General features: G+C 41.0%; 1 protein-coding gene across 1 annotated transcript in view; it reads left to right on the forward strand.

Moving 5' to 3' along the window:
- Positions 1-16,258: 16,258 nt before the first annotated feature.
- Positions 16,259-27,984, forward strand: part of ADSS2 (adenylosuccinate synthase 2) — a 36,630-nt gene continuing 24,904 nt past the window's right edge. Inside the window, exon 1 of the mRNA XM_048079955.2 lies at positions 16,259-16,578. Within this exon, the coding sequence (XP_047935912.2) occupies positions 16,288-16,578 (291 nt within the window). The 5' untranslated portion in view covers positions 16,259-16,287. The remainder of the gene's footprint in view (positions 16,579-27,984) is intronic.

Raw genomic sequence — 27,984 nt, forward strand, 5'->3', positions numbered from 1 at the left:
TACCTAGCTGGGCGCTCCTACTGTAGCTTTCCATAAAGAAATCAATTTCAGAAAATCATCAGTCCCTGAAAACAGTCCTGAAGACACCTGATTGTACTTCCCATCTGTGATCTGAGAGTCTGAAATGGCAAGGCTTGTTCACTAGTATTTTTAGCACTCCTTGAAGGAGAATACTAAGAGTTGAATTGGCAGCTTGATTGAAAACTTTGAAAGCTCAACTGGTTCTGACAAAGGAATAATCAGGCTACTTTGTGCTTTGATGCAGAGCGTAGTGATGATATCATTGGATGCACATACGGTTTTTTAAGGCTCTATACTTCAATATATTAATGGCAAGACCTTTGTCCTTGAATCCTCTCCTGAAATCAACTGCATGAAATCTATAACTTACCAAGAAGCAATCCATTTTGACTGATTTGGGCGGAGGAAAAAACTGGTGGAATGGCAGATACACACAGGCATTTTAAAAATCCTGTCGCCATTGCAGGTGAGAGTGGGTACTGAAAGAGAAACTGAGCAGCATGCTGTGGGGAGGGAGCAGGGAGGAGGAAGTCTGAAATAATCAGACATCTTTAAACAAAGGGCTTAACTGTGCATTTACATCACAGTAGTGACTAGGGAAGTCACCTGAAAGCAACCAGATTCGACTGCATAGAGGTGCTTGAGGAAAACATAAGCAGAATTATCTCAAAAATTTCTGTTTATAAAGTTGGCTTGATACATTTACTAATCTGATTTAAAAGGACATGGGAATGTGTGTGCTAACTCTGGGCATCCAGTACCTTAAACTTTCTCCCCAAGTGAGAGATTGCAGCTTGCTCCCCGAGTTTGGGTTGCATGAAGCAGCCTGAAAATGTTGGATTTTCTCTGCATCACTGTTACTATCAATGGCATAGGTGATTACCATTGTAGCTAAAGATAAATACGGTATTCTCTGCTGAGACTTGTTCTCTTTGGAAATGGGGATGGAAGATGCAGGGGCTTGCCAATGATAGACTTACTGATAGCTTTGAGATTGCTTCATTCATTGACAGTGAGTTCCCTGTGAGTCTTGGTAGCAGAATCCAGAAGTGTACAGAACAGCTTCCCAAAGTATACATTTCATGCTAATTGTTAAAGAAGGTTTTAAAATCATCTGTTATCCTAAATTAATGGTGGGCTTCCTCAACAGAATGAAGCAGTGTCTGATGATTCCTGGTAAAGGAGTATCTGGCTGAATCCTGGTATAAGAATTCCAAAGCCAGCGAATTGCAGTACTGCTGGTTCAAAGATGAAGTCTAAGAAAGGCCTTCACCTCACAGTAATTTAGCCATTGAGTATTGGGGAAAACCATACCTTTCTAATTCCTACAGCATAGCTGATAGAATACCTAAGCCTGACGTTAAATTAGATCAATTTTCTTGTGCAAAGTTGCAAGCATTATGAAAATGTTTCTTTTATCAAAATACAGGAAACAAACCGATTTCTTAGACCTCACATTGTAAAACTTTTTCTTCACTCAGCAGATCATTTTTGTGATCCTAAATCCTTCTCCAATTTTGTACATTGCTTTTGAACAGAGAGTATCAGAACTGGACACAACTATATTAGTCTCAGCTTTATCAACGCTATGAACCAATGCAAATCGATTGTTTCAGTTCTTCATATCCTGTGTCTTATACATACAAAAAAGCCTGCTAGATCCTTTGCCAGAGCACTGTATTAAGGTTACACATTGAGGTGCTTATTGTAACAGTAGCTAAAGGCATCTCCTTCAAAGAATGGTTTGGCTCCGTCACATGCCACACTCATTAATCTCCTGTATATTTTGTAGGAAGAACAGCTTATAGTTTGTATATGAAATGTAAAGTTTAAAGTCTGGAAAGACTGTACAATACTTACAAAAAGGCCTATCAAATGAGAGAAGACTTTTAGCTTTCAGTAGGCTACCAGTTTGTCATTAATTCATTCATGTACAAAAGACAACAGCATTTTGCTTGTAAAAGAGATATTTGCATTTCTATGAACAAGGTGGTTAATTGTCTGGAAGAAGGTCAGAACTATCTCTTGAGTAACCTGAGTGTCAATAACACTTATAGAAACAGAGAAAAGATTTGAATAAACTTGTATGCAAATCCAAAACAACAGTGAGGATAAGAGAATTAGTATTTATCATTTTCATTTATCACTTCACAGTACCATGTACTTCATTCATAAAACATCCCCAAGTTAGAGCAGTGTCTTTTGATAGTGGCTGACAGACATATCTTTTGCTCTTTCAATATCAATCCCATTTAAAAAAAAAAAAAAGGAAAGAAAGAAAAAAAGAAACAAACAATGAATCTTGCAGGATAATTTCCTTTGTCAACTGGAATTCTTTTTTATTAAGAATCCTGATGTCATTGGGACAGAAGGTAGATCTTGGTATAGATAGAAGCACATTTTGAAGAAGGAAGGCAAACTCTTTTTTGCTTTTAATGACTATAAATTTCAATGTAGTGACTCTAGCAGTCTTACCATATATCATCTCACATGAGAAAGGGGGATAGCAGTGTGAAAACTTACTGTTGAACTGAACTGACTGAAAGAAATTGAGGTACATGATTAATGTCACACTCTCAGAAGAACTGCACCAACAGTGGTACAAAATTATTTTTTAAATCTCTTCCAAGTTCCAGAAAGTAGACAATGAAATCAGAGCTGGGAGAAAAATATAAAAATTTGCCTGTAGCTGGACTTTACTTTCTAAACTTAAAAAACATGTATATTCTGTATCTCAATGGTGTCTGGGAACTGTACATGTCTGAAAGATCTCACTGAGAAGAGAGTATCTGGACTTAAAAATGAATGGTTGTAACGTTACAGCTCTGTGGAATAATACAGCTTCCACCATTACTGAGAACACCTTCTCCCCCACCTTTCTTATAACTTCCACTGAGCTACTTGGAATGTGTAGAAGAAAAGAGGTTAACAAGAGCTAACACGAAACCATGTTGCAGACGATGATTGGGGCCACTGATGAATTCAGAAAAGTTGTGTGAATAAGCAATAAGAGAAAACGTGGCTTAAAAGAGAAAACCTACTTGTAGGAATAGTCTTATTGTAAATCTTGCAGAATTATGCATGAAATCCTGCATGACAACAGAAATAGCCTTGAATGTTGGGAATTTCTGAGTCTTTGGGAAGAATTACTTTCTCATCCTCTCGGTGTGTGTATGTATGCAGCCCTGACACAGCCATTCTGAGCACTGAAAGCACAAAGTGTTAGTATGCTTGGTAGGCAACTAACTACAGAATCAGATAAAGACAACAAATCATATTGTCTAATTCTATATCCTTATGTTTACATGCTTCACTTGCCAATCATCAGTGCATTCCATGGGATTATTGATGAACTCTATTAATCCAGTAATTAATGGCTTCCTCGCAGAGACCAACAATCTGTATGGTCCTACTAATGATAGGGAGATAGCCCGCTGCCCCTTTATTAGAATATATGGTATGAATATAGCTGTAGTAGCTATAATATATCCAGTCTGGAGAGAATTTGAAACTTGGAGGTAACAGAATAATGCAAGTTAATTAAGACAGAGAAATGATGCTTTGTTATTTTTCAATGAACAGTAGCTGTACAGCTTTTCAAAATTACTTCCCTAACTTTAGGTAGCCACCACAATAATATAGCTAGGTCATGAAATATGTAGGATAATAACAGATCTGATGGGGTGCAAAAGGCCAACGTTGCTGAAGGAGGTTACTTGCTAAGAAACCAAGGCCTAAGCAGGTCTATTTCACTACAGCAGAATACAGCAGGGCTGACAGAAACTTAAAAACCGAAAAATTCAATTCAGTATAAAGCAGAGTATAAGCTTTGTAGCTTTGGTTTCTGGAGAAAATGCGATACAGGACAGGACCTTTTCCTATTTCTATGAACTGTTTGAGTTTCCTAGGAAGCTGCTGCTGACTTTCAATAGAGACTTAAGAGCCTCTCACTGAGTGTTTAGTAAATACTTATTGAAACTAGGAGTCTGTCCAAGGCCCCCAAAGGAAAAAATGCCAGCAGCTCAGTTAGGACAGGTTTTGTTTCTTTTTCTCTCTGAGTTTGAAATTTCAGACAGTGATAATCACCCTGTCCAGTCTGGCTAGAATTTGATTTAGTCTGCAGGCTCAGTGGTCTCAAGGGGGATGCTGGATTACTGGACACACGTTGTTACACCCCAAACTTACTTTAGTGTTGTTCTGTCAACAGATGTATTAACTTCCAGACTTACCACAATAAATGAAATATTTCAAAAGGCAAAAATAATGCAAATTTTGTTCTTGTTGATATGAATGCAAGTGCCACCAGATTCAATAAAAGATGTTTGTGCAAAATAACCGTGTGTGTGTGATTCAGGTGAATCAATAGACTCTCTTCTTTATTTGGATTTAATTCATAAAACAATTTTATTTTCTTGTACTTGATTATTCTGTACTTCTGTTGTCTTAACAAACCAGCAGTTAGTAAGATAAAAAAAGAAGTAATACCAGAACGCACATAATTAAGAAACAATTACTGAAATTGCCAGAATGCATATATTACCACTTCACGGGGTGGGGCAGGGAATTATTTTAGCTCTGCTGTGACAATTATGATGGAAAAAAACATGTCTGATTAAAGGAACTTTTTGTATGGCGTGTTGCTATGTTGCCATCTAGCGATGAAATAGACACATACAATTGATAAAGATGTCAGAGGGAGAGCAACCAAACCTATGTAACAAGTATTCAACACCCCGTTAAAAGTCCTACTCGTTTCTTGCAGTATCATACATAGCATTACTTATACGCTGAGAGTAAACTCTTCAAAAAGAGGGTACAATAACAAAATAATAGTGAGCGTGTTATATCTGGTGTTCAGAGAGTATATAAAACAAGACTAAATAAAGAGACAGATGGCAGATCTGTCTCCTGCATCAGGAAACGGCTGCAGTTGAGAATCCCTTGTAAAATGTAAACCCAGAGTCATTCTCATTACTTTGTGAACAAATTTACTTGTGATGTATTTGGATTAAGATCACTGGAGGTCTATAAAACTGGTGACAAATACATTTGCTAAATATAACTCCTGGTACATTCACATTACTATTATTCACTGGTTTTATCTATTTTCTTATGGACTCACGATCAAATAAAAGCTCTGAATTTTTCTCACTGCTAAGCTGTTGTGTTTTCACAGCAAATTGGAAAGTATGGTGAGTACTACATACTCATGGAAAGGAAAAGAAGAAATTTTCCTAAAATGCAGTAAGAAAAGTAGAGCAACTGACAGAACGAGAGTCCTCATATTAGAATTGTTAGTCCAAAATAGGGGAAAAAAAAAAACAGTGCAGAAGAGTTTCATCAAGGGCTCCAGCACAGAAAAGATAGGAATTGGAGGGGATAGCACTGCCTCAGGAAGCTCTTCAAAGGTAATTGGTCTGAATATATGAATTGCCTTTTTGTGGATGTCCATACTCAAAGTCTTACCATAATCTCTTTATTTATTTCCAAGAAAATTGACAGTTGCTTGTGAAAAGAAAGCTCCTCAATAATTCTTTGGAATCCTATATAATGTTTGTAAGGAACTGCTATAAATGTCACCTGATGGTGGATGCTGTAGCACAAGGAGACACTGGGATCCCTTTCATTTTTCCTTCACCTTCCAACCACTTTCTTGCTATCCTATTTTCTATACAGAACATGCAAACCACTGCTCAAAGCATGACTAAGAGGAGGATTAATACTTTGGGTATTATTTTATCACATATGTTTAGAAACATATTACTGTTAGAATTACAATCACCATTGCCCTACTATAGCTCAACAAGGGTATAGTTAAGTATTGATTCTTGCTGGAAGCCTGACAGAACATGCTGAACCCTTCAGCAAACAGGTGAAAGAAAATGTCTAAGATGCTTTGCACAAATACCTGGACTCAATCCTGAAGAAGTGTTGTAGTGTAACCTGGCAGGCAACTAAGCGCCACTCAGCCGTTTGCTCACTCTCCCCGTGCAGTGGATGGGGGAGAGAATCAAAAAATGTAAAAGTGTGAGAACTCATGGGTTGAGATACAGAAATTTTAATTTAAAAAAGAAGAAAAAAGTCAAACAAATAAGAAAATAAATAAATAACAATGATAATAAAAACAAGTGATGTACAGTGCAATTGCTTATCACCAACCAATTGGTACTCAGCCAGTCCCCGAGCAGCAGCAGCCCCACTCCCTGGCCAACTCCCCCATATTAATTGTTCCGCATGACGCCACATGGTGTGGGACATCCCTTTGGCCAGTTGGGGTCAGCTGTCCTGGTTCTGTCCCCTCACAGCTTCTTGTGCACCCCAAGCCTCCATGCTGGCAGGGCAGCACGAGAAGCTGAAAATTCCTTGGCGCAGTGTAACCCTGCTCAGTAAAACTATACCATGGGTGTTATCAACACTATTTTCATCCTAAATACAAAACACAGCACCATACCAGCTACTAGGAAGAAAATTAACTCTATCCCAGCTGAAACCAGGACAACAAACTAGCAGAGATAACTACAAGCAATTTAGTTGAGCCTGAATGACATTCTACTTGAGCTACCTTTCTTCTGTTTGTGCCTGTAATATCAGCAGATAAAGTAAAAATGTGCAAACCCTGACATAGAAGCCTAGAGAAGGATGAGTACCAGTATCTGGCCACGGATTTTTTGCTAAATGAAGATGAGGTGTTTGACACAATAGCTCACGCTGGTTCTCAAGTTCCAGGAACGGCATGCCTGGATGGGGGGACATTGAACTTTGAACTGATACCTACAAATTAAGACTCAAAGACCATTCGTTATAGTAAAAATTTTAGGTGATTTTTGAGTCCAGTCTTGCTTTCTACTCCCTGGGCTTCTATACATACCAAGTAAAAAATGACACGCAGCAAGATTTTCAGGACTGAAAGGCACTTACTTATCTTTAAGTACTATGGTGAATGAAACAAAGGGCGGATAAACCTGTTTAACATAACAAGTTGCCCTTTAAAAATGGAAAAAGGGCAAAATCATTACTGAAGCACAAAGTTATCCTGAAGTAGAAAGAAGCAGCCCTGACATGGCCACAGTCAGCCATACTTTGTATTTTGAGGAGTCACAGGATGATCTTGTTGCTGCACAAGCACTGGAAGTTTTATGACTGGTTGTCACAAAACAGCTGGCATGCTGCAAGTTTACATCCCGCAGTTCAAATCCTGCAGTTTGTTATTCATCTACTCAAATCAAAATGCCAAGTCTTGCAATCTGTCCTTAGAATAGGGCAAGCTGAGTAATCACACAGCTGCTTTCTCAGAGCTGGATGAGCAAAAGAACTTGGACAGAATATAGGCTTGCTTCCACAGCTGTGAAGTTCAATCATTTCTAGCATCACTTACACTGCAGCTACCTGAATTCAGTTTGTTAGCAAGGATACTTTTTTTAAAAAAAAGTTTCTGTATTTCCTCATATGGTCACAGTCTATTTCACAGTCAAACAAAAAGTGGGAGAGGTAGGAAATAATTTATCTTGTAATCTCTTTCTATTAAATTTGGCAGATGTTGTTAAATAAGTAATTTTAGAAACTAGATATTAGTTTACTGTACCAATGGAATGCTTAATCATATTCATTGTTTGACACAAACTAAAAAAATCTCAAGCAAGCACTCAAATTCAAAGAAATGAATAATAAATTAGCCAAAATCTGCCACTAATCAGCTTGAATTTGTGTAAAAATTGCATTTGATAAAAATGAAAAAAATTAGAGACCTAGATTAAGATATAAGGTCAAAGAACTCATTCAAACTTAAATTTACCTTGTGCTTAAATTAAATTTACCTTGTGCAAACTTAAATTTACCATTAGGAAGAGCAGATTCTGCAAAAACAATAAAGTATACAATACTTTAAATTATCATTTAAAAGTTTTCTATTGGATAAAATTATTTTAGAAGGTTTACAATCAATCTGCTTGTATGAGGTGTGTACATAGTGTCTAAAATGTTATACTGCATTTAACATACTGACATTGGTTGTTCCACTGCATAAATACTTCACTATTTAAAGAGAGGCATCTTATTTGCTGATGGTTCTCATTTAAAAACATACTCTAAGCATCTTTCATAGACTTTTTTATAATGTACCTTCTCTCTTACCAAAGATACGTACTGTTTAGAGAAAGCTTGTCTTCTGCTGAAGTTTATCCTATTTAAAATTATCAGATTAAAAAGATCGCAAGGAAGGATACCTGCTGTATCAGAGTGCATTGTGGAGGCCCTGTGTTGTGCACTCTATCAGAACACTCCCCTTTCCAATACGGGAAACATGTCTATCTTTGTAATGACATGACAGGGAGCAAAGTGCTACTGGCATTAGAAACAGGGCCTCTGAGTCTTCTGAACTCTTGCTGTGGCTGGAATGGGTAAGGTCCAAGGGCTGCGACTTGAGGAGAGGCAAGGAAACTGCTGTATCTTTGATGTCAGAAATACAATAGAATTAGGACTGCATGAAATCAAACCCCACTAAACATCCTGGATGAAATGTTATTTCCTATGAAGGCAATGCTAAAACATTCATTGCCTTCAAAAGAGGTTAAGAATTCTTTCATCAGTTTAAGCAAAAAAAAAAAAAAAAAAAAAAAAAAAGCTGTAGACAAGGATCAGAGCTCATAATATGGAAACATGAATAATTTATTAATTATTATAATACATTATTAATTACTTGAGTAAAATGTTATAAATCTACCAAAATCTACCAATTATCTTCAAATTTACAGAAAAAAAATCCAAGTGAGTTCAGGTGGAGACACAAATAGCTCTCACTAGCGACTTAAATGTGTATAAGTAGAAAAAAGTATGATGAACAGTTCTTTCAGGGTAAGAGAGATTGCTATTGTTGCTGTCTTTGACTTCTTGTCAAACACATTTTGTTTACATTTGATAATTTTACTCAGTGCATTCCTTCTAGCAAAAGGAAAAAATAGCAATCAAGTGCTCCTTTTTGGCTTTGACAGCAAGCAAATGATGCTTTGCATTACTCAGGAGTTACCAGAGGGGTTCAAAAACTGAAAAGAAAGCTATTGCTGTTTATTTCTACTATGTTTAAACACTGTCCCTGCAACCAAAATCCCCCTGCTTTCATGTTCTATAACCTTCAGACCTGTTGGACACACATCCTCCCAAGTCTGTATCTTTAGGTGAATAAAACCCCCTTCTCTTTGTAGTCTATTGCTCATTAGCTGCCTTCTGCAATTCTGTCTTGAAACGCTGATTGACCCCGGGCAATGTCTGGCTGCATTTTTGAGCAGAGCCACATCTGAATCCCCACATCAGTATCCTTCATTTTTAGACCTGCACTAAGCACAAAAGCTTCTCTTTTCCCCTTCCATGAATTGTAATTCAATATAGAAAAAATACTTTTCAATTAATTGCACATGTGTGAACACAGAAATATATTTCTACGCTATCCAACATTATCCAAAATTCACAACTTCTAAACAGACACATTTTTCATTTCTTCAGGCAGTTCATTAAAAATACTGTCCCTGTTAGTAAATACTAGTATATTTACAAAAATATTCACATAGAAAAAAACTACCTGTTTATTTGTGAAGCTGTCGTCACACACCATGTGAAACAATCAGAATGATAAGAAGCAGGCAAATACTGCCCTTTATCCTCAGTCTCAAAGACAGCAGCATGTTTTTCTTGATATACTGTCCTCCTAGTGCTATGGGTTTATGTTTCACTTATAGCAATATATGGATCTATACAGTGCTCTATTACTTACAGAAGAAGTTTTGATTTATAAATAACCCAACTGAATTCAGTGAGACTATTAACAAACATACATGTATGCTAGGAAACTCTTAAGTCCTAATCACCTTTGTCACATACGTAGGTTAGAACTCATCACAGCATTTGCTACCTCTTGTTCAACCAGTACTTGAAAACGTGAGCAGCTGAAAGCTATTCTGTAATGGCTCAAGAAATACTACGAGGGAAGGGAAATATTAAAGGGTGAAGAGAGCTCAAACACACAGGTAAGGCTTAGGGTTATTGAGACAGAATGGGTGAGGTGAAACGTGAAAGGGGACTAAGGTTTTGCACTACAGAAGAGAGACAACATGAATGAGTAGGCAACAATTAGTTTCGACATTCATGAAATAATTTGCAGCGATACATCTGGTGGGAGAAAAATAAAATTAAGAGTGATTTCATAGAATCATTCAGGTTGGAAAAGACCTCTCAGATAATCTAGTCCAAGCTTTAACCCAGTACTAACAAGTCCACCACTAAACCATGCTACCAAGTTCTACATCTGCATGTTCCTTGAAGATCTCCAGGTATGGATGGTCACCCAAAACACCAATTATATTCTTTACAAAATACTGAAAAAATCCTAATTAGTCAAATTCCAAGGTTTTTTTTGTGGTAAACATGAAGGAAATCTGTGACAATATCCACATAATCTGTGCCATTCCAGTTCAACAGGCAGGAAATACTGTTATTACAAATCCATTTAAGAATCAAGAATTCTGATGATCTCAGTAAGAAATTGAATAATGCCTGTACGATCGTTTCTTATCTCTCATTTAATTTAAGATTAAAATCTGTTAAAATTGTCCCCTTTAAAAAAAAAAAAAAGTAATCATACGACAGAATTTGGTATAAAAACACTCAATGGTCATTACAAGAACTATTGTGGGAAAGCTGAGGTTTTTTGCTATTATATGATAAACAGCTGCCTCACCAGAGAAGATACAACATGCAGGTAGGCCTCTAGAGCAAGCAGAGGAACTGGATGTTAGAGGCATGAGTGTAAAATATTTAATATTTTAATAAAATAAAAGGGGCTATCAAAAATCTCGGAATTCATTGACTAAGCTTGCAAGCTAATGAACCATCACAATACTAGTTAAACTCTGTTCTTACTTGGAAGAGAGGTTATTTTGTAAATAGCATGTTCAGTTCTGGAGCTCCATTTCACAAGAGACTATGGAAGCAACGAGAGACATCTGCATCCAAACCATCACTAGATACATAATTATCAGACCACAAGTAATTTTTTTCACAATTTATTTTCACAGCTTACCTCAGTCTTTACTTTTGGTTTTATTCTATAAGTCCCAGAAAACTGACAGTTCAGTGTTCTTGGTGAACTAAAGTTATTTTTAAAATAAGAATAAACACTACACATAACACGGTACTTAAAAACAGATATATGTGTCTGAGAATCTAACTAGATTAAATCATGAAAATTTAGGATTTAAGGGTCCTCTTCAAAAGTCTATGCAAGAAACGAACCCCATATTTCTATTAAACAGAGAGTCTAGCAGTTCAGTATTTGGGTGACAGACAATCTAGATCTCTAAGATCGAAAAATTGTATTTGTAGGACATGGAAGTTCATTGTACAAAATTTAAAAAAAAAAAAAGAATGTGAGAGAAACTTGAGCCTAAAAGCATATGAAATATTTATAAAGCTTTTGGCTGTGTCTTTCCTTACTTGTATGTGAGACAACCTAGTTACTGTACAGTATCAGAGTGACACTTCGAGGAAATTAAGAACTACAAGACTGCTCTCTCTCAACAGCTGAATAAACAAGCTCCCTAATGAGAGCCAACTGCCGGGGCACACTTCCCTATCCTTGAGCTCTCTAAGTATGCAGTATGGTATGGGACATTCCAGCAGCCTGCACATCCTGATTGCCTGTCTTTAAGGTCACATTTCATCCCATTAACCAGTTTATTCTCATCCATCTTGTCCCAAAACATCATCCATACAAAAATTCGGTTTTATTTCTGCTCTGTAATGACAGCAATTCATTTGCCATCCTTTCAGGGAAAAATGGAACATGCAGGTTTGAAGAACTCACTTAAAAATTCTTCACTCATTTTCTTTAGTATTATTACATAAAATGTCTTTGCAAATCATAATTCACAAATCTTATTTCCAAGCAAAGGATCTAGCTTTAAATCTTTTCAAAGAACAAAAATCAGCATTTTATTTTCCTGTACATATCCATCCCTGTCAGCTGCTACCTTGTTTGCACTTGCATGTAAAAAACCCACCTCTCTTAGTACCAATGAAATTTCAAAAGTATACTGTATTATCTTAATTATTCTCTCTCTGAATTCAAAATCTTGCTTATTGTGGTGACATTTTTCAATTGTGAAATTCTTACCTTTTATCTTCTGTAGTGCATGCATCAGGAAATTCCCACTCATTAAATAAGTTCCTTCATATTCTAGATATATTTAACCAAAGAGCTGAAAACACTTGCTGTGTTTACAAACGTGTTGATTATGAGAACATGTACAAGTATTACTTTATAACGTTCTTAATCCAATTTTTATCATGATAAAAAGATTAATTAATTTAACAAAAATAAAGATTTATTTGGAATAACTAATTTAAAAACAATAATAAACAAGCAGGGATCAATTACATTAAGCACATTGTTCAAATTAAATTAGATATGTCCTTGCTGTATAATCAGTTCTTGTTCTTAAAAGGTAGGGTGACGGCATTTTGGAGAGTCTGAAGTGCTAATGATGCCAACCTTGTCTGGCACAGTAATTCTTAAGACTTTTTTGCACCATGGCACTATCAACACCCATTTTTTTTGTGAGCCACTCTTATCTTGTAACATCAAATTTAAAACAGGAAAATGCTACAAAGTTGGTGCAAATAATTAGGAGGTTAAATAAACTTTCCTTTTATTAAAAATGGTAATGACTTACTGTGATTAATTTTAACATAGTTCTGTAGGACACCTACAGATTAGCTAACCATGGACCACAGACTTCTTTTCCACAACCACTGTTCTAGCATAGGTAAGGCCTGGGTGTTAAATATCTGAGTATTACATCGCTGTCATGAACAGAACCAGATTTAACAAAGAACTTGTACCATATACCCTGACAATTGCATTGCCATGGGCTATTTCTCTCTTCAGTCTATACTTTTCCTGAAAGAAACTCGGAAACTGCTTTCAGTAGGAAAAACAGTATCAGAAAAGCAATAACATCCTTCAGTTGTCCTTCAACACAATTAAGAAGTATTAGTAAGGACAAAGAAATAACACTTTATGACCCATCAGCCATGCTGAGCATTAGCTAATAGTCCAGCTGACATTCTTGGCTCTTTTACAGCATTTTCTCTTTATTCATGCTCATCTTTGATTTTATGAACTACTGAAATTCTAACTTAAATTCAGCTCCAACCAACTTATCTGTAATACTTTTCTTAAACAAACAAACAAAAAACAAACATATCAGAGTATGCGGGTAACTTCATCAATGTGGGGTACTCTATCAGAATAATTAAATCATACGGATGTAAACATTCCACGTATCTCTTCAACTCATCTGAATGAAATGCAGAAATTATCTCATGCTGCATCTGGTCTGTGTTAATTTATTAGAAGTTCCTGTCTCTTGAAATTTATTGGTAGACAGGAAATGACAGTAATATGAAAATATATGAATGTATCCAAACTGTGGTCAAATTTGTGATAAATGCCTCCAATCAAAAGCATTCAACAATTCAGAAGACAATGAAACCTAAGCTTTATCAATGTACACTTCTACCGTGGGTTCAGTTTTACAAAGTTAATCCCAAACTTGCTAATGCCAGAACGAGCAATTGCATTCCTTTATTCCTCGAATACAAACTCTTGCAACTTATCGTCAACTCTAAATGCTCACCTGACCTCTCAGAGCAGATTCAGCTTGCTGAACTAGGTAAAAAAACAAAGTGAATAGAAGAAAAAAACATTACTGTAACATTGCATGCACTTACTGGTTCTCTTGCTCATAGTGAATAAACCAAAATAAATGCAACAAAGAATTTCTGCACTGTGTTATTCTAACCTCTTACTTATGCTACAACAGATGCCTATTTTTGATAAGGGACATTAGGCACCAGTTGTTTTTGTACTTTAGTCAAGAGTTACTATTTCCTAGAACTATACTATAAGTACAGTTAGTGAATAAAGAAAATTTAGCATCTTTTACAGTATTAGAATGAAAAGTGTCCATTTAGTTTGCGAAGAAAAGGAGGTGGGTGAATGATAGATATATACTAACTAAACATGATGGATCTGTAACTAAAAATTCTGAATGTTGCTGTGCCAATCAGTATTGATTTGCCCGATCTTCATTAAACACTTACAGGTTTTCTGGAAGTAAATAGTTCATAGTTTTCTTCTTTGGTTCTATACCTACCAAGAGAACATACAAAAACACACATTTCAGAACTCTTCTATGCCAAAATAAAAATAGCAGTGCAACGACATTGTATGTCTGATACCTCTTTGAAAAGTAGCATTACAAGCGAGGTCTAGGTTGGAAATTAGGAGGAATTTCTTTTCAGGAAAAGTAGTCAGGCATTGGAATGGGTTGCCCAGGAACGTGGCGGAGTCACAATCCCTAGGAGTGTTTAAGCAAAGGTTGGACCTGGTGCTTAGGGACACGGTTTAGTGAGTGACAGTGGTGGTAGCGGGACGGTTGGACCAGATGATCTTGGAGGTCTCTTCTGACCTTAAGTATTCTACATTAACACCATGTTACTAGAACACTACCCTGACAGGCTCAAAATTATTTTGAGATTCAAGGGAATGTTTGTGTTGGCAATGGTGAGGCTTTAGTATCATTCAGCTACACTGGAAAATCGTATTGTAAAAAATAAATCAACACCACTTTTTGGGGAGTCATCAGATGATGTACAGCCTCAGTTTCTTGTTTCAAAGTGACTGCACTAGAGCAAAGTTTGCCATTGTGTCAGCAAAACTGGAGAGACTTCGGCAGCTCCTTGCGCTTTTTAGTGACTTCCCACGATCCCTGTCCAGTGATTTATCATGTCTATGTTTTTTAGCACAAGCATCCAAAAATATCAATACTATGGACTATACCAAGTGCTTAGGGGACCATTTACTCTGTGAAGTGTATATAAACAATCGCCTCACATATCATTCGTATCATTCGCAATTGCTCAACATCTTTGTACAGAACTGCTGACTGCTTTGTCATAGCACCTCTTTGCAATGACATTCAGGATTTAGGGTTTTTTTTTTTTTTCATGTTCTCAGTCAACTTTGTACGGTCAACTTTATACTTAATCTTCTGTTTTATATCTCTCTAGCTTTACAAGACATAGTTAAACTTTACTCTGGTGACTTTTACAGCACTTCCAATTCTTGATTAGAGCAAGCCTGAAGGTGCAAAGAAGCAACTAAAAACCCGATTCGAACTCCGTAACTTCCCAGACTGTGACTGCTCAGTGACTCAGGTTTTTGAATAGCTTGTCTTAGCAATAATTACATCATTCAAACTTCTGCCTTTTTAATAGCTACTTTACAAAAAAAATCTTCCCCCTAGGGGTGTTGATTCTGTGAAACAGGAAAGAATGAAACAGCCTCTGAGGCACCAGTTCCACTTCTAAACCCTCAAGTATGCATGATGAAGGCATTTCTCTGCTATGGGTTTTTTCCATTCTTGTTTTCTTCTTCTCATGAGGAAGCTGGGGGCCATGTTCTGGTGGCTCTGGAGAAAATGGCTTCTCACGTATAGCCCCTGGCTAATTTACCATTAAGTGTGCAAAACTAACCATACACACGACGCTGTGGTATACTCAAAACATTTATTTGCATATCTGACATGTACGCTGAGAACCGTGGGTGCGCTTTGCCCACAGATGCACCAGGAGCGGAGGTGCCGGGCCAGGTCTGCGCCGTGCCCGGGGGGCCATGAGGGGAATCCGCCGCCACCAGGCCCGAGCCCGAGCGCCTTGCTACGAGCCGCGGCCAGGCCCGACGCACGGCGGCCTCCTCCCCGCCCCACGGCCCCGCACGGCGCCCCTCGGCCCCTCTCGGAGGGGCTTCTGCCCTCCGGCCATAGCGGCAGCGGGGACAGCGCCAGGCCCCTCAGCCCACCCCCGGCCCCTAACGTCCACGGCCCGGGGCCGCATGGGGCAGCCGCCACCCCCCCGCACCGCTACAGGTGCTGCCCGCGCGGCCTACAACCCCCAGCACGCCCCGCGCGCAGCCCCGCGCGGCGCTCTGCGAGGGGCACGCCGCGCGGCGCGCTGGGTAACGTAGTCCGCGCTGCGAGGCGCGGGAGAAGCGGCGGGCAGGCTACGGAAGGGGGGGGGGGGGGACGGACGGACGGAAAAAAGCCGCCCGCAGCGGCGGCGGCCTCGCTGTTCCCCGGGGGAGCGGGGCGGGCCTCCTCCGGCGGGGGAGGGCGGGGAGCGGCGGGGCGGGGGCCGGTAGGCGGCGGCGGCGCCTGGATGCGGCAGCGGCACCGCGGCGCGGCCGGGAGGAGGCGGGGGAAGCGGGGCCGCCGCGCGCTGCCGCTGCCGCATGTGCCCGGAGCCCCGCAGCAGCCGCAGCCGGAGCGGGCAGCGCGGGCCATGGCGGAGCAGGGCGCCCCGGCGGCCGCCGTGCCCAACGGCGGGGGCGCCGCCCGGCCCCCCGGCAACAAGGTGACGGTGGTGCTGGGCGCCCAGTGGGGCGACGAGGGCAAAGGCAAGGTGGTGGACCTGCTGGCGCAGGACGCCGACATCGTCTGCAGGTGCCAGGTGAGGAGGCGACGCCGGGGCCGGGGCGGGGGGGACGCGGCCCGGCGGTCCCCTCGGGCCCCGCGGCGCTGCCTTTGTCTCCCCGAGGCGCCGCGGCCGGCAGGAGCAGCGTGCCCGGGGCGCCGCCGCCGCCCGCCCGCCCGCCCTTTGTCTGGGAGCCGCCGGGGACGGGACGGGGACGGGACGGGGACGGCGGCGCCGCCCGCAGCATCGCCCCGCGGCCGGCATGGCCGTGGGGGAGCCCCCTCCCAAACCTGCCCCCGGGGGGCTTCCTCCAGCAGGGGGGCAAAAACCAGCCCGCCCCCCCCAAAAGCGCGTGTAGCCGGCGAGCAGGGTGCCCCGAGCGCCTGCCCCAAGCCAGCATCGGTCCGAGGGGAGGTGGTTGTCTCCGCGTTGGCCGTGCGGCCGTCCCGCAGCGCGCACCGCAGCCGTGTGCCGTTCTCCCTCCCGAAGTTGGCGACGCGGCGGCCCCACGCGCCTGCACCACGCGGGGACTTGGCCGGAGTTTGGTTATCCGTGCGCCGCCGGTGGGCGCGCGAGGGAAACCTCGCTTACACAAACGCCTTCGGGAGCGGGGTGCCCTGCCCCCGACGGCCTACACCTCCCGTTACCTAACGAGAACCGCGCGCAGCACTGGGGTTGTCGGAGCCGAGTCAGTTCCGGAGCCGATAAATCCCAAACTTGAACTTCAGAGACGGTAATTTCGCAGTAAAGGGACGTGCCCTCGGGCAGCTGGTTCTGCGAATGAATGGCTCTTCCGCGCCTACCTCGTGGGCAAAGAAATAAAACGAGCTGCGGTGCTGCGGCACGGCCGCCCGGCAGTGCGGTGAGGGTTGGCGGCCCTGGTGGCTCAGTTTGTCCTCGAAACATGGAGGCGCCTAGGTGAGTGCCGGGAGGCGTGCGGCTGGGGGGAGGCAGGCTGAGCGGCTGTGCGTGTGCTGGGGATGTAAGTCATCTGTTACTTCTTTCCTCCCAGCTCAGTCGAACCGAGAAAAGGGCAAAGCTGCGATGTTATCTCAGGCTTGAATTTCGTGGCCAGTCCTGCCATTTCTAACTGCTTGGTGCTGTTGCAAGGAAAGAGTTTTTTTTTTTTTTTTTTTTCCCTCCTTTCTTCCGTTTCCTGTTGATGGGCCTCCTGTTCTCTTGGCCTCCTCCCATGTGCTCACCCTTGCACTTGACTGCTTTTGCTAAGTTGATTTAACTCACCAAAATGGCAGGGAACTATTTTTTTGGGTTGGATTCACTTTCTCCTGTTTTAGTAAACAAAACTGAATTTACTTGGCTCAGAGGAACGTAATAAAAAGAGGAACCCTGGACAAGGTAAGCACAAAGAACCGTATCTTAGAATGGGAGGGAAAATAGGAATGTTCTCTTCCGGTGGCACTGAGCTATTAAGTTATCTTGCTCTGTGTTGTGCAAGAATACCCTTGATGGTTTCGTTACTGCTGGTAAGCAAGAGTGGGAAAATGACTCTTGTGCTTTTCATATCAGTACAAGTCCATAAAGAAAGATTACAACTCGGTCCGCCCCTTGCTACTGTTGGATTTCTGCAGTCCATACTTCTGACTCTTATTTCACTGTTATACGCTGTTCGTTCTAGGATGGTTCTTTCTGTTTATCGTGCCGCAGAGTTGCTAGAATACCTGTGGATGAGACCGAATACTTTCCTATGGAAAGTGTGTTAATACAGCTATTTTCTTGGAGGACTTAGTAAGTTGTAGCAGAACTTAAGATGTCTTAGAAAATTGCGTGATATTTGCATTGAAATTCTGGGAACTCTGGTGTGGTTTTCTAGTTGTGCCTGGTTCTGTGCAGACGCAGCCCATGAAAACAGTCCCGTCCCAGAACTGACAGTTGTTTACTGTTTACTTTTACAACACCTGTAAAGAAAGGCATTGCAAGAAGTTGCATTCTGAAATCAGTGCCTGTACCCTCTTGTCTCCTGGCTATCAGGTGTCCTAATGACTTCTTCAGTCATTTGTTTGGCTGGCTGACTGTGGCATCTGGAAGAGGTACAAGTAAGCAGACCAGTGTATCTGGTCATAAGCTGTATTATGGCTGTACTTCTTCCAGATAGCACCCCCAAACTTATTTTATCTCAAGTTTTGAGGTTGTTGAAAGTACTCTTGTGCTCAGAGAAAGAATACGGGATTTCCTTGTCAGGAGACAGGCCAGACTTGCATTTATCAAAATCAGTATTGTGGTTTCAGCAACAACCGACCTTGCAGACCAAGCTCAAATTAAGATGTGTCCAGTGGCTGCGTGCATGGAGCTGCCCTGGCAACTAAGATTGTTTCGTGAGGGCACTGCTGGGACAGAGGGTTCAGAAGCATTTAATACAGACGTGTCTACACAACAGGCATAGTATGTGCTGGTTCTTCCACTGTTATGTTTGAATTGGTCTTAATTTACTTCTGAGAGGTATCTGGTAAAATGATGCTTTTGATAAAGCAAACACATCTGTAAGACTTCTACAGTTAAGCTACATTTGGGCTTCAGTGGTTTGCAGAGCAAAGTCTGTTTAGCTGGTATCACATAAATTGTAGTCCAGACAGTAGAACAGAGCAAGAATGGGTTTGAGAATCAGGAGAAGTTGCCAGAAAAACAATGCTTTTGTGTTTTTTTTATTGACATAGTTCCCTCTTAGTAAGCAGTTAGCCTTGCTGCTCTCAAACCTGGCCATTTCTAAAAGCATACATTGTATTTTTATCAATTCCATGGGTAATGGAAAGTTAAAGGAAAACATTTCTCGTTCTGATTCAAGGACTTCCTACATTTCAAAATGGAACCGAATAAGGGAATGTAATTACTAAAATTTCATTTGTTAATGGATATGGGAATGGCAAATTAATGCAAGCAAATGATTTTAGGTAACCATTTTATCAAAACAAAGTCAGTACAAAAATATACTGTATCTCTTATATTAATACTCCTGCCCCATGTACCAGTGTGTACAGTGCAGCAAAAAAACCCATGCTGTCTTCACTGCATGATTCAGCCCTCGTTCAGCCATTTCATCAGCAGATTTGTTGGTGGTTGTCTTTTCTTAGTATTGGAGGTACCTGATTTATTCAGAGCACATAATTCACACAGGTGAATGGGATTTTGAATTCTTAAATTATTATTAAGCCATGCTTGCTGCGCTAAAGAATCTTGTCTTTGTGTTTTTTCAGTCCTATTATACGCCTTACTACTACTCCAAAACAGAGCTGATTTCAGTGTTGGCTGCCTGTTGGCTCCCCAGTGTTGCTCCGCGTGCTGTGGGGTCACACAGTTCTTGCCCCTGGACCACTAATGTGCAGTTATTGCAGTGTGTGGATTCTTAATCCTCCCTCAGAGAAGTTTGTGTAGTAATGCCACTGCTCATCAGTTGATGCATGGCAATTACAATGCAACAGGAGAGAAGTTTTCCGCGGGCAGGTTCTTGGGGTTAAGCAGTTGCCACCGATCAGTTGACAACTGCTTAAGTCCTCAGACCTTATGCCTCTGTGTCACTTGTCTGTATATATCCACTTACTTCAAAAGAGAAAAAAAGGAATCTTTGTGTTTTCCACCCACCGAGCCCACTTTTTTATTTTTTTTAAATACTCCCATCTGAAGAGGTGTTTTAGTCAGGCCACGCAGGGCCGGGAATAGCAGGATCGATAGCTATCTATAGCAGTTGGTGCTTTTTCAGCTGGTCAGGCGTTCGATACGTGGCGTCCGGCTGGAGCTCCTGTTTCGCTGAAGCGCTGGGCGCGCCTGTGGGCCTTGCAGCGGTCGGCAGCGTGCCAGTGATGCGTGCTGGTGAGGGGAGAGAGGGAGGTCGGCGGGATGAGCCTGCCACATGAGCGAGGCACACGCTGCACCGACCCGCGTGGAGCATCCCTGGCAGGTGACCTCCGGTTGTGGCAAGCAGTGAAACCCTGTCAGTTTCATGCAGGAGGGCAGCTGAAACCCCACTTCCCCATTCATAAAGTTTGTGCCATCAACAGGAGATCTTAACAGTACGAAGGAACAAGTTGCACCTCGGTCGGCTGGTTGCTCACTGTTCTTTCCGCCTTGCCGTTGTTACATCTTGCTGTTTTCATTTGGACGGTTCAGATGGAGTCCTCTGTAGCAGCTTAGTGAAATTTCAAACACATTTTTTATTTTTCCCGTACTACCTCCCACATCTAGAAGATGTTCCCTGTAAATATTCCCAAAGCCACTTTTTGTTTCTCATAACCCTTCTTAACTCTTTTACTGTGAGATGTAGCAAACAGTGGTTTTTTGGTGCTTTCAGCATTTTTCTTGTTCCTTATCAGCCTGCCTCAGTAGGTCTCTTTTATCTCTTCGGGTTGGATTGGTCTTTATTCTGGACCCGAATGAAGATTTGCATAATGGAATCTGTTCCCTACTTAGTACATGTGAGGCATTGCAACAATATAAAGATTTTGCAAATGAGGTGAAACCAAGCTGAAGCTAGTTCTAAAGAGTCTTTCCAAATACCATGTTCCTGTAGCAGTTCCTCAGAGCTAGGTCTGTCAACACGGAGAAACATACAGAGTTTTCTGAGATGAGTAAAAGAAACTTGGGCTGGACTTAAGTAAAATTAATGTTTTCTTTTAAACAGTTGCCTGTTTTCTTCTAACAAATAAGACTGTGTGTAGGCTGTCACATTTGCCTCAAACCAAACCCTTGATCTTGTTCAGATGCACTAGTTCTTGTACTACACATTCAGAAATTTCTGAAGTCTGGCCAAACTTTCAGGAAGCTTAAAAGGTAAGCATGTAACGTGATGGCTCCTTGAACTAGGTTCACATCTTACAAACATGAGTTGATTGGCATAAATACCAACAAAGATAATTGCCAGATGCTGAATGTTGTTTTTATTGAAATCCAGGAGTAGGTTATATAGTACAGTTGATAACTACACATTCATTTTTTTGGGAGGGTGTAAAGGGGCGAGAAATTAATCACAAACATCAGAGATGTGAGGCGATTAATTTGTTATCTGCACCTTGGTGCTGTTCTTCTGTTTTTTTTTTTTTTTTTTTTTTTCCTTAAAGGAGGTGTGGTTGGCAACCTGAAGCTGAAGCTAGATTTTTGGCAATATGGCTTGAAATGAGAAGCAAACAGCGTAGTGATTGCCAGTTATGTTGTGTTAGGGTATGTAGTGGAGTTAAGGGTGAGACAGGCTCTGATCAGCTTGCCAGAGGTGTGTTCTCAGCGTTCCAAGAAGCTGATTGTGGCAGGAAGGAAAAAAATATATAGATTGTAAGTAGTGGTAGTATCATTTCTTTCCATCTATTTTTGGCTTTCCATCTAAGAGTTAAATGAAAGTGTTTACAACCATATGATGCCAGAGCAACATTGACTCGCTTCTTGCCCGACTTGGCAGTCACTTGCATTAGTAGCTCAAAAACAACAGTGGTTGCCCCAAGCTGAAAATTAATGCTGGAATGTGGTAGCAATGAAAGTCAACTGTAAAAAAAAATATATATATATACGCTTGCCCGTGTACACACCCCTCCAACAGGGAGAGCTCGAGGGAGCGTATGACTTCTTCCTTAATGGAGGCATAAGATAACATCGCTTTAAACTAGACAACTAATTTCTGTTCTAGAGGAGATAACTTGAAAGACTTCTTTGCTCTACCCGGGGGCATCCTGGTTTTGGCATTACCATGTCATAAGAAAAGCCAGTGATTGTCATCATAGGCTTCTGGGGTCTCTGAAGTGCATATCGTGGTATTTCAGAGCTGCTTTAAATAATTCCGAGTTTAATATCGGTACAGAGAGCCATTCACAGTATGATTTTAATAGTAATTTCAGCCTGCTTTTTTAATAAATCTTTTTTTCCTCTATGTACTTTGACTGTTAGGTAAAGTTTCAGTAACGTGGGCCAGGCAATTCTGAGGGTGCTGGTGTTCATGAGGCATCGAGAACCGCTCTTCTGTCCTCATTTGTTTGAAGCAGATTGAAGTACTCTGGTTACTGTACCAATATCTGGGCTGCTTTGACTTACGAAGATATGTGCTGGAAATTAAATGTGTATTTTGAATTTATGTAGATCTAAAATGGGGAAGGATATGCCATTGTTCCTCCATCTCGGTTTTAAAAACGTGGTATATTTTTTTCTGTGTTCCTGCAGTGCATATTCTCCTTGTGTATACTGAAACATGCCTTATACTTAAGCTTAGACTTCCTTGGCTAGTGCACATAGCACAAATTTCCTTTTATTCTTGGTGCTCAACACAAGGCTTTAAAAGGCATCGTCTTTTTTTTTTCCTAAGAGAAATCATATTTTGCTTTCAGTTTGTGAACAAGCAACACCACTTTCCTTTTTGGTTTTGCCGGTTATCTGGGTTGGTACATTAACGTTTCCTATTAGGCTGCACTTCAAAGAAAAAAGTATGTAAAGCTAGAATGAACCTCTTCATCTTCGGAGTGAGGGTATTCAGTGAGTGACAGAGTAAGTGTGTACATTTTTCCTAGAAGAGTCCAATATACCAGGAAAATAGAGTTGCTGCAAATCCTTCTCTCAAACTGGAAGGAGAAGCAGTAAAGTCCTGTGGGTGGTTTTCAGGTAAGTCAGTGAGATTGGCTGTAAACCCAGGAGCAAGGGACTTCCTGAGCAAGCTCATGGAAGAAGAGAGAAGTTCTACTTCATGATTTTCCTGTAAGCCTTTGAATATGGCTTTATATCATCTTCAGAGTCTTTTCAGAAAATGAGATTCCGTGCATCCTCAATGGCTGGCTTCACTTGGCTTCAGAGGAGCTCTTAAGTTAGCAGACGTTATACTATTGTTTCAGTTTAATCTTATGTCCTTGGTGAATATTATTATTGTTGAAGTATGTTTATGGAAAGCTAAATAATGACGTCTTAGGAAACACTGTGTTTGTACCTGCATATTTAGCAAACAAACAACAACAAAAGACAGGAAAAGAAATGAACACCCCAATAAACGGCCATTTATTTCAACTTCGGTATTTCTTTAGCTGAATTTTGGTAGTGGTTGATAAAGCACAGTAAACCTGAAGTCTTAGCAGATGAACTTTCTTGCACTATTTCAGCAAGAAAATAATTACAGAATCACGGAATCTGGTTGGAAGAGACCCCCAAGATCACCGAGTCGAAGCTCTGACCTACACTAACAAGTCCTCCACTAAACCATATCACTAAGCTCTACATCTAAACGTCTCTTAAAGACCTCCAGGGATGGTGACTCAACCACTTCCCTGGGCAGCCCATTCCAATGCCTAACAACCCTTTCGGTAAAGAAGTTCTTCCTAATATCCAACCTAAACCTCCCCTGGCACAACTTTAGTCCATTCCTCCAATTGTTTTATCTAAGAAGAACATCTCTTTAATGCTGACACTAAAGGTCATGATGTAGAGAGTGGTGAAGCAGTTGTCAGTTAGACTTTCTGAAGGCAGATATAAGTCACTGCTATTTTGTTAAACTAACTTTGTTAAATTATCTTCTAATAACTCTCCCCCAAATAATTGGTCCTTATTTGTCCGGTGAATCAGCTCAACATACAAGGAATATCAGCTCAATTCCTTGGGATCTTCTGGCCAGTACAGCAATGCAATTCCAGGGGAAAACATGGCTGTTGCATATTATTATGAGAGCTCCTTCTCCATGCTTTGTATGTTCGGAAGCTGTTATGTATGGATGGCATGTAACGAGCTGAGGAGCTCTTGCCCAAGAGGAAGGCTCAAAGCGAGCAGACTGTTTTGCTTAGAGATTGTTGGTACGTTCTTTAAGTTTACCGGTTTGGTTCTAGAATACGCCTTTTGAAGTGTCCTAAAAGTTGGTTTTAGTCTTCAGAGCTAAGGAAATATTCATGAAACTGTAGTCAGGTACGTCTATGACATTATCCCAAACTCTGTTTAGTTCTTTACCCCAAATATTTTAACTACCAGTTAAGACATATAAAAACTATAGCTAGAATGTATGAGAAAACAAGTCATTTTACATAGGCAGGGGAAATGCTGAAATAATTTACCTTAAAATTGCCATAGATGTCCTGTTAGAAATACAGTTCAGTTGATGTGTTTGAAATGAAGTCCTCTTTGATACTGTTGATTTATCCTCAGTATATTTTCTAGTGTTACTGTCTTGATCATGATACGGTACTGGTACTGATGTGTGTGTGCTGCTTGCGGTAAGTACTGCCTTCCAGTGCTTTGAGAGTGGTTTTTGGCTAGCGGCAGTCACTTGTTTGATTTATTGAAAATTCAGGTTTGTTTCCAGTAAAATGTCAGCTAGCAGATAATGACTTTTCCCTTCAAAATTAGTATCTCCAGGCATACAACACTATTGCAGACGGGGTGTTTCCTAAGCATGTTTATCAAACGGCTCCCAGATGTACAATACATGTAGCTGCCTTTGCTATCGTATGCCCCCTCTGTGCACGTGTAACCGATCCCGTTCAGGTTGGCCAGGATAGGTATATTCATAACAGCGTCTGGCTTGGTGCATAGCACCGACCAACTTATCGATGTGGAATACGTGGATGCAGGTTCTTGGGTGTGGTGCTTACACTGAGAAGGATTTTTAGGCTACTTAATCTTCTTCAGCAGGTTGGAGGCACTCCCTTCCCCCCTCCCCCCCCCCCTTTTTTTTTTGCTTTTAAATCTCTCTGAGCAGCTTACTGCTCTGCAAGGAATGCTTCAGAAGAATTGTTTCATAGGCCATGTTTTTTGGAACGAGGCTTCTGGAAAGTAGATAAATAAAGGGGTTTTGTTACCATGACTGCTGTCATTCTAACTGTACTGGTGTGATAATTTGTCTATTAGTGTGCACCTTTCCATCAGATTCCTGTATACTTAGCTGTTCTCCATGCTGAATAGCTTGGATATTTCAGGATTACCAGCTGGTGGCCAGGGATCATATGCTTTTTCAAGAAGGGGATTTAAGCATACTGCGCTAGTGACATTGGAATAATGCCTTTTTAAAAAGCTTACGTACTTAGTTATCTTACAACAACAGGTTTTGCTTAAATATTATAGATTGGATAGTGGTCTTAAGCGTAATCTGGTGTTCACTATTCCATTTCTACTTAATGACATAAAATACTCTAAAATAGTAGCATAATATAACAGTCGTATTATCACAAAAGGAAAAAAAAAAAGGCTACTGGGTCTCAATAGGATTTTAAATTGTTCATCCAATAGCACCAAACTAAAAAGTCCCCAAACTAAATCCGTACACTGAAACGAGTAGGTTGATGCTTGTTCATGACTTCTGCTCTGCATCTCCAAATAAATAGAAACTTCTCCTTTCTGATCCAATTGGCACACTTTTGAGCTGGATATGCACACAAGTTTAAAAACCCTACTTTTTAAGGAATACTAATAAGGAGCTTTCATAGCTGAGGGTGTTTTTGTTTTGATTTTGGTTTTGCATTGAAGCTATGATTAAAGAGCTATTTCTCTGATCCCCATCTTCACAGCTGTGTGAGCTGGTCAAACGTTGGGGAAAAAAAGAGGCGTTCAGTTCACCTTTCTCTCTGAGCAAGCTCGTGTTTTCCCCCATTCTCAGCACAAATGTTCGGTGTCACCTGGTGGCAATTCCTGTTGGAATTGCTCACAGAAGTGCTGGCAGCAACTGGAAAACTGCAAACCAGTCGTGAAGCCGGCTTTGGGAAGCGCGGTGGTACTAGGTATGGACTACAAGGAAAAGTCAAAAATTAAGAAAGGGCAAAACTGTAATGCAAAGTCCATGCTCATAGCAGTTGACACGTTGAGTAAATCCTGTTTGAGATGCAATTTAACATTTTTTGTAATTTGGTGAAGCTTTGGGCTGCTTGCTGAAAGGGCTGATCCTTTCAGCACCAATGAATCTGTAATGGGAGGAAAGAGAGATGTTCTAAATACAGAGTAAAAAGATGTGAGGGGAAAAAATAGCATAAGGAAAGGAGAGAGGACAAATGAACTGAATGCTTTTAACTTTTTGTTAGCCTTCCTCACAATGCTAAGAAGATTGCTGACTTCTGAAAATCAAATTTTGGAAACCTCGGAGTATGCCAAAAATATGCAGTGCTATGCATTGATAGAGATACACAAATAAATAAATAAAAATCTGTCTTCTCAGTAAGCTTTATTAGGAGGTCAGGGAGAAGATGGTTTAAATTTTTACCTGACTAGCCTAGTAGTAACCTAGAGAGATATTTCAGTGTCTGTTAGAAGTTCCTCAATGTCTCATGCTATTTCTTCTCGATTCTCTATTTTCTGTCTCCTTTCTTTTTTTAACTCCACATGATATTCTTTCCTTACTCTGGCAAAGCCAGCTCTGCTTTGGCTGCCTGACCTTCTCCACCGCCTGCCTCCCAGCTTCCAGAGGGGCTCCCAGTGCCACCTTTCTGCAGAATGGGAAGGAAGCATCCCCGTTAAGAAAAGTTCATTGCTCAGGGTGCCACTGGTGCCTGACTGTGCCTCCCGTGTATAAGAAGTCATCTTTTCCTCTCCTCAGCCCTTTCCTGCAGTCCGTCCATCGGTAGCTAAAGCCGGGGTTGCCGTGCCCCGGTGGGTGAGCACGTTGGCCGTGGTGCTTCTGGCTGGCTCAGCTGAAGGAACCGTGCCGTTGTGCGGGGAGGAAGGGGAAAGGAGCTGCTGCCACGTGCACGTGGTGTGGTCCACACAGAGCAGGAACACCTTCTGGTCCCTCTCTCTGTCTGTGTTGTCCCAAAGTAGGTGTTTCAATTTTCCTGGGGCTGGGAGAAAATTCTCCCAGTTTGGGAACTCAGGTTACCAAGATAAGGTAGACAGATTACTCTATCCAGTTAGTCAGAAAGTACTGCCAACCTCAAGAAATTACTTCTATGTCTTTATTTCCCTCTGGCAAAAGCTTTATACGATGTATTGAAATTTATTTGGGCATAAACCGTGTAATTTTTCACTATTAGTTAAACCCAGTTAGGAGTACTTCATTAATGTTCAAATATTTTAGTCAGAGGAGTGTTAGCTTGAATGATCTAACTGATCCCTTTTGGATTAGCATAGTGAGGGAGGAGGAGAGAAATAGGGATGGAAAGGACCGATGTCAGAAGTGACTTCATCAGTTTCTACCTTGAATTAATCCCAGAGGCAATAGTTGTGATGATGTTGGTGTTAGCAGTTCCTGGGTTGGGGGTGAGGGGTAGGGGAACTTCCATCAAGGAAAATCCTAAACACACCCAACCCAAAACTCAACAACTGCCCCTGCCACTAGAACTCTGAGTTCAAGTTTTTGTAATTAGAAATGTTTATCACAGCTGTGTTGTGCAATATCTGAGCAGACAGCATGGGTACACTTTACTAGTACTTCTCTTCTAGTGTAGTGTGAATCATTCTCTTAATATACTACAATTCCTAATTGTGTAACTGTATGCTTGCACTTCTGCATTAGGTTAGGGCTTACCTGTAAATCAACATTTTGAAGACTCAATTAATTGA

This window comes from Anser cygnoides, chromosome 3, assembly GCF_040182565.1.
Source record: "Anser cygnoides isolate HZ-2024a breed goose chromosome 3, Taihu_goose_T2T_genome, whole genome shotgun sequence".
NCBI lineage: Eukaryota > Metazoa > Chordata > Aves > Anseriformes > Anatidae > Anser > Anser cygnoides.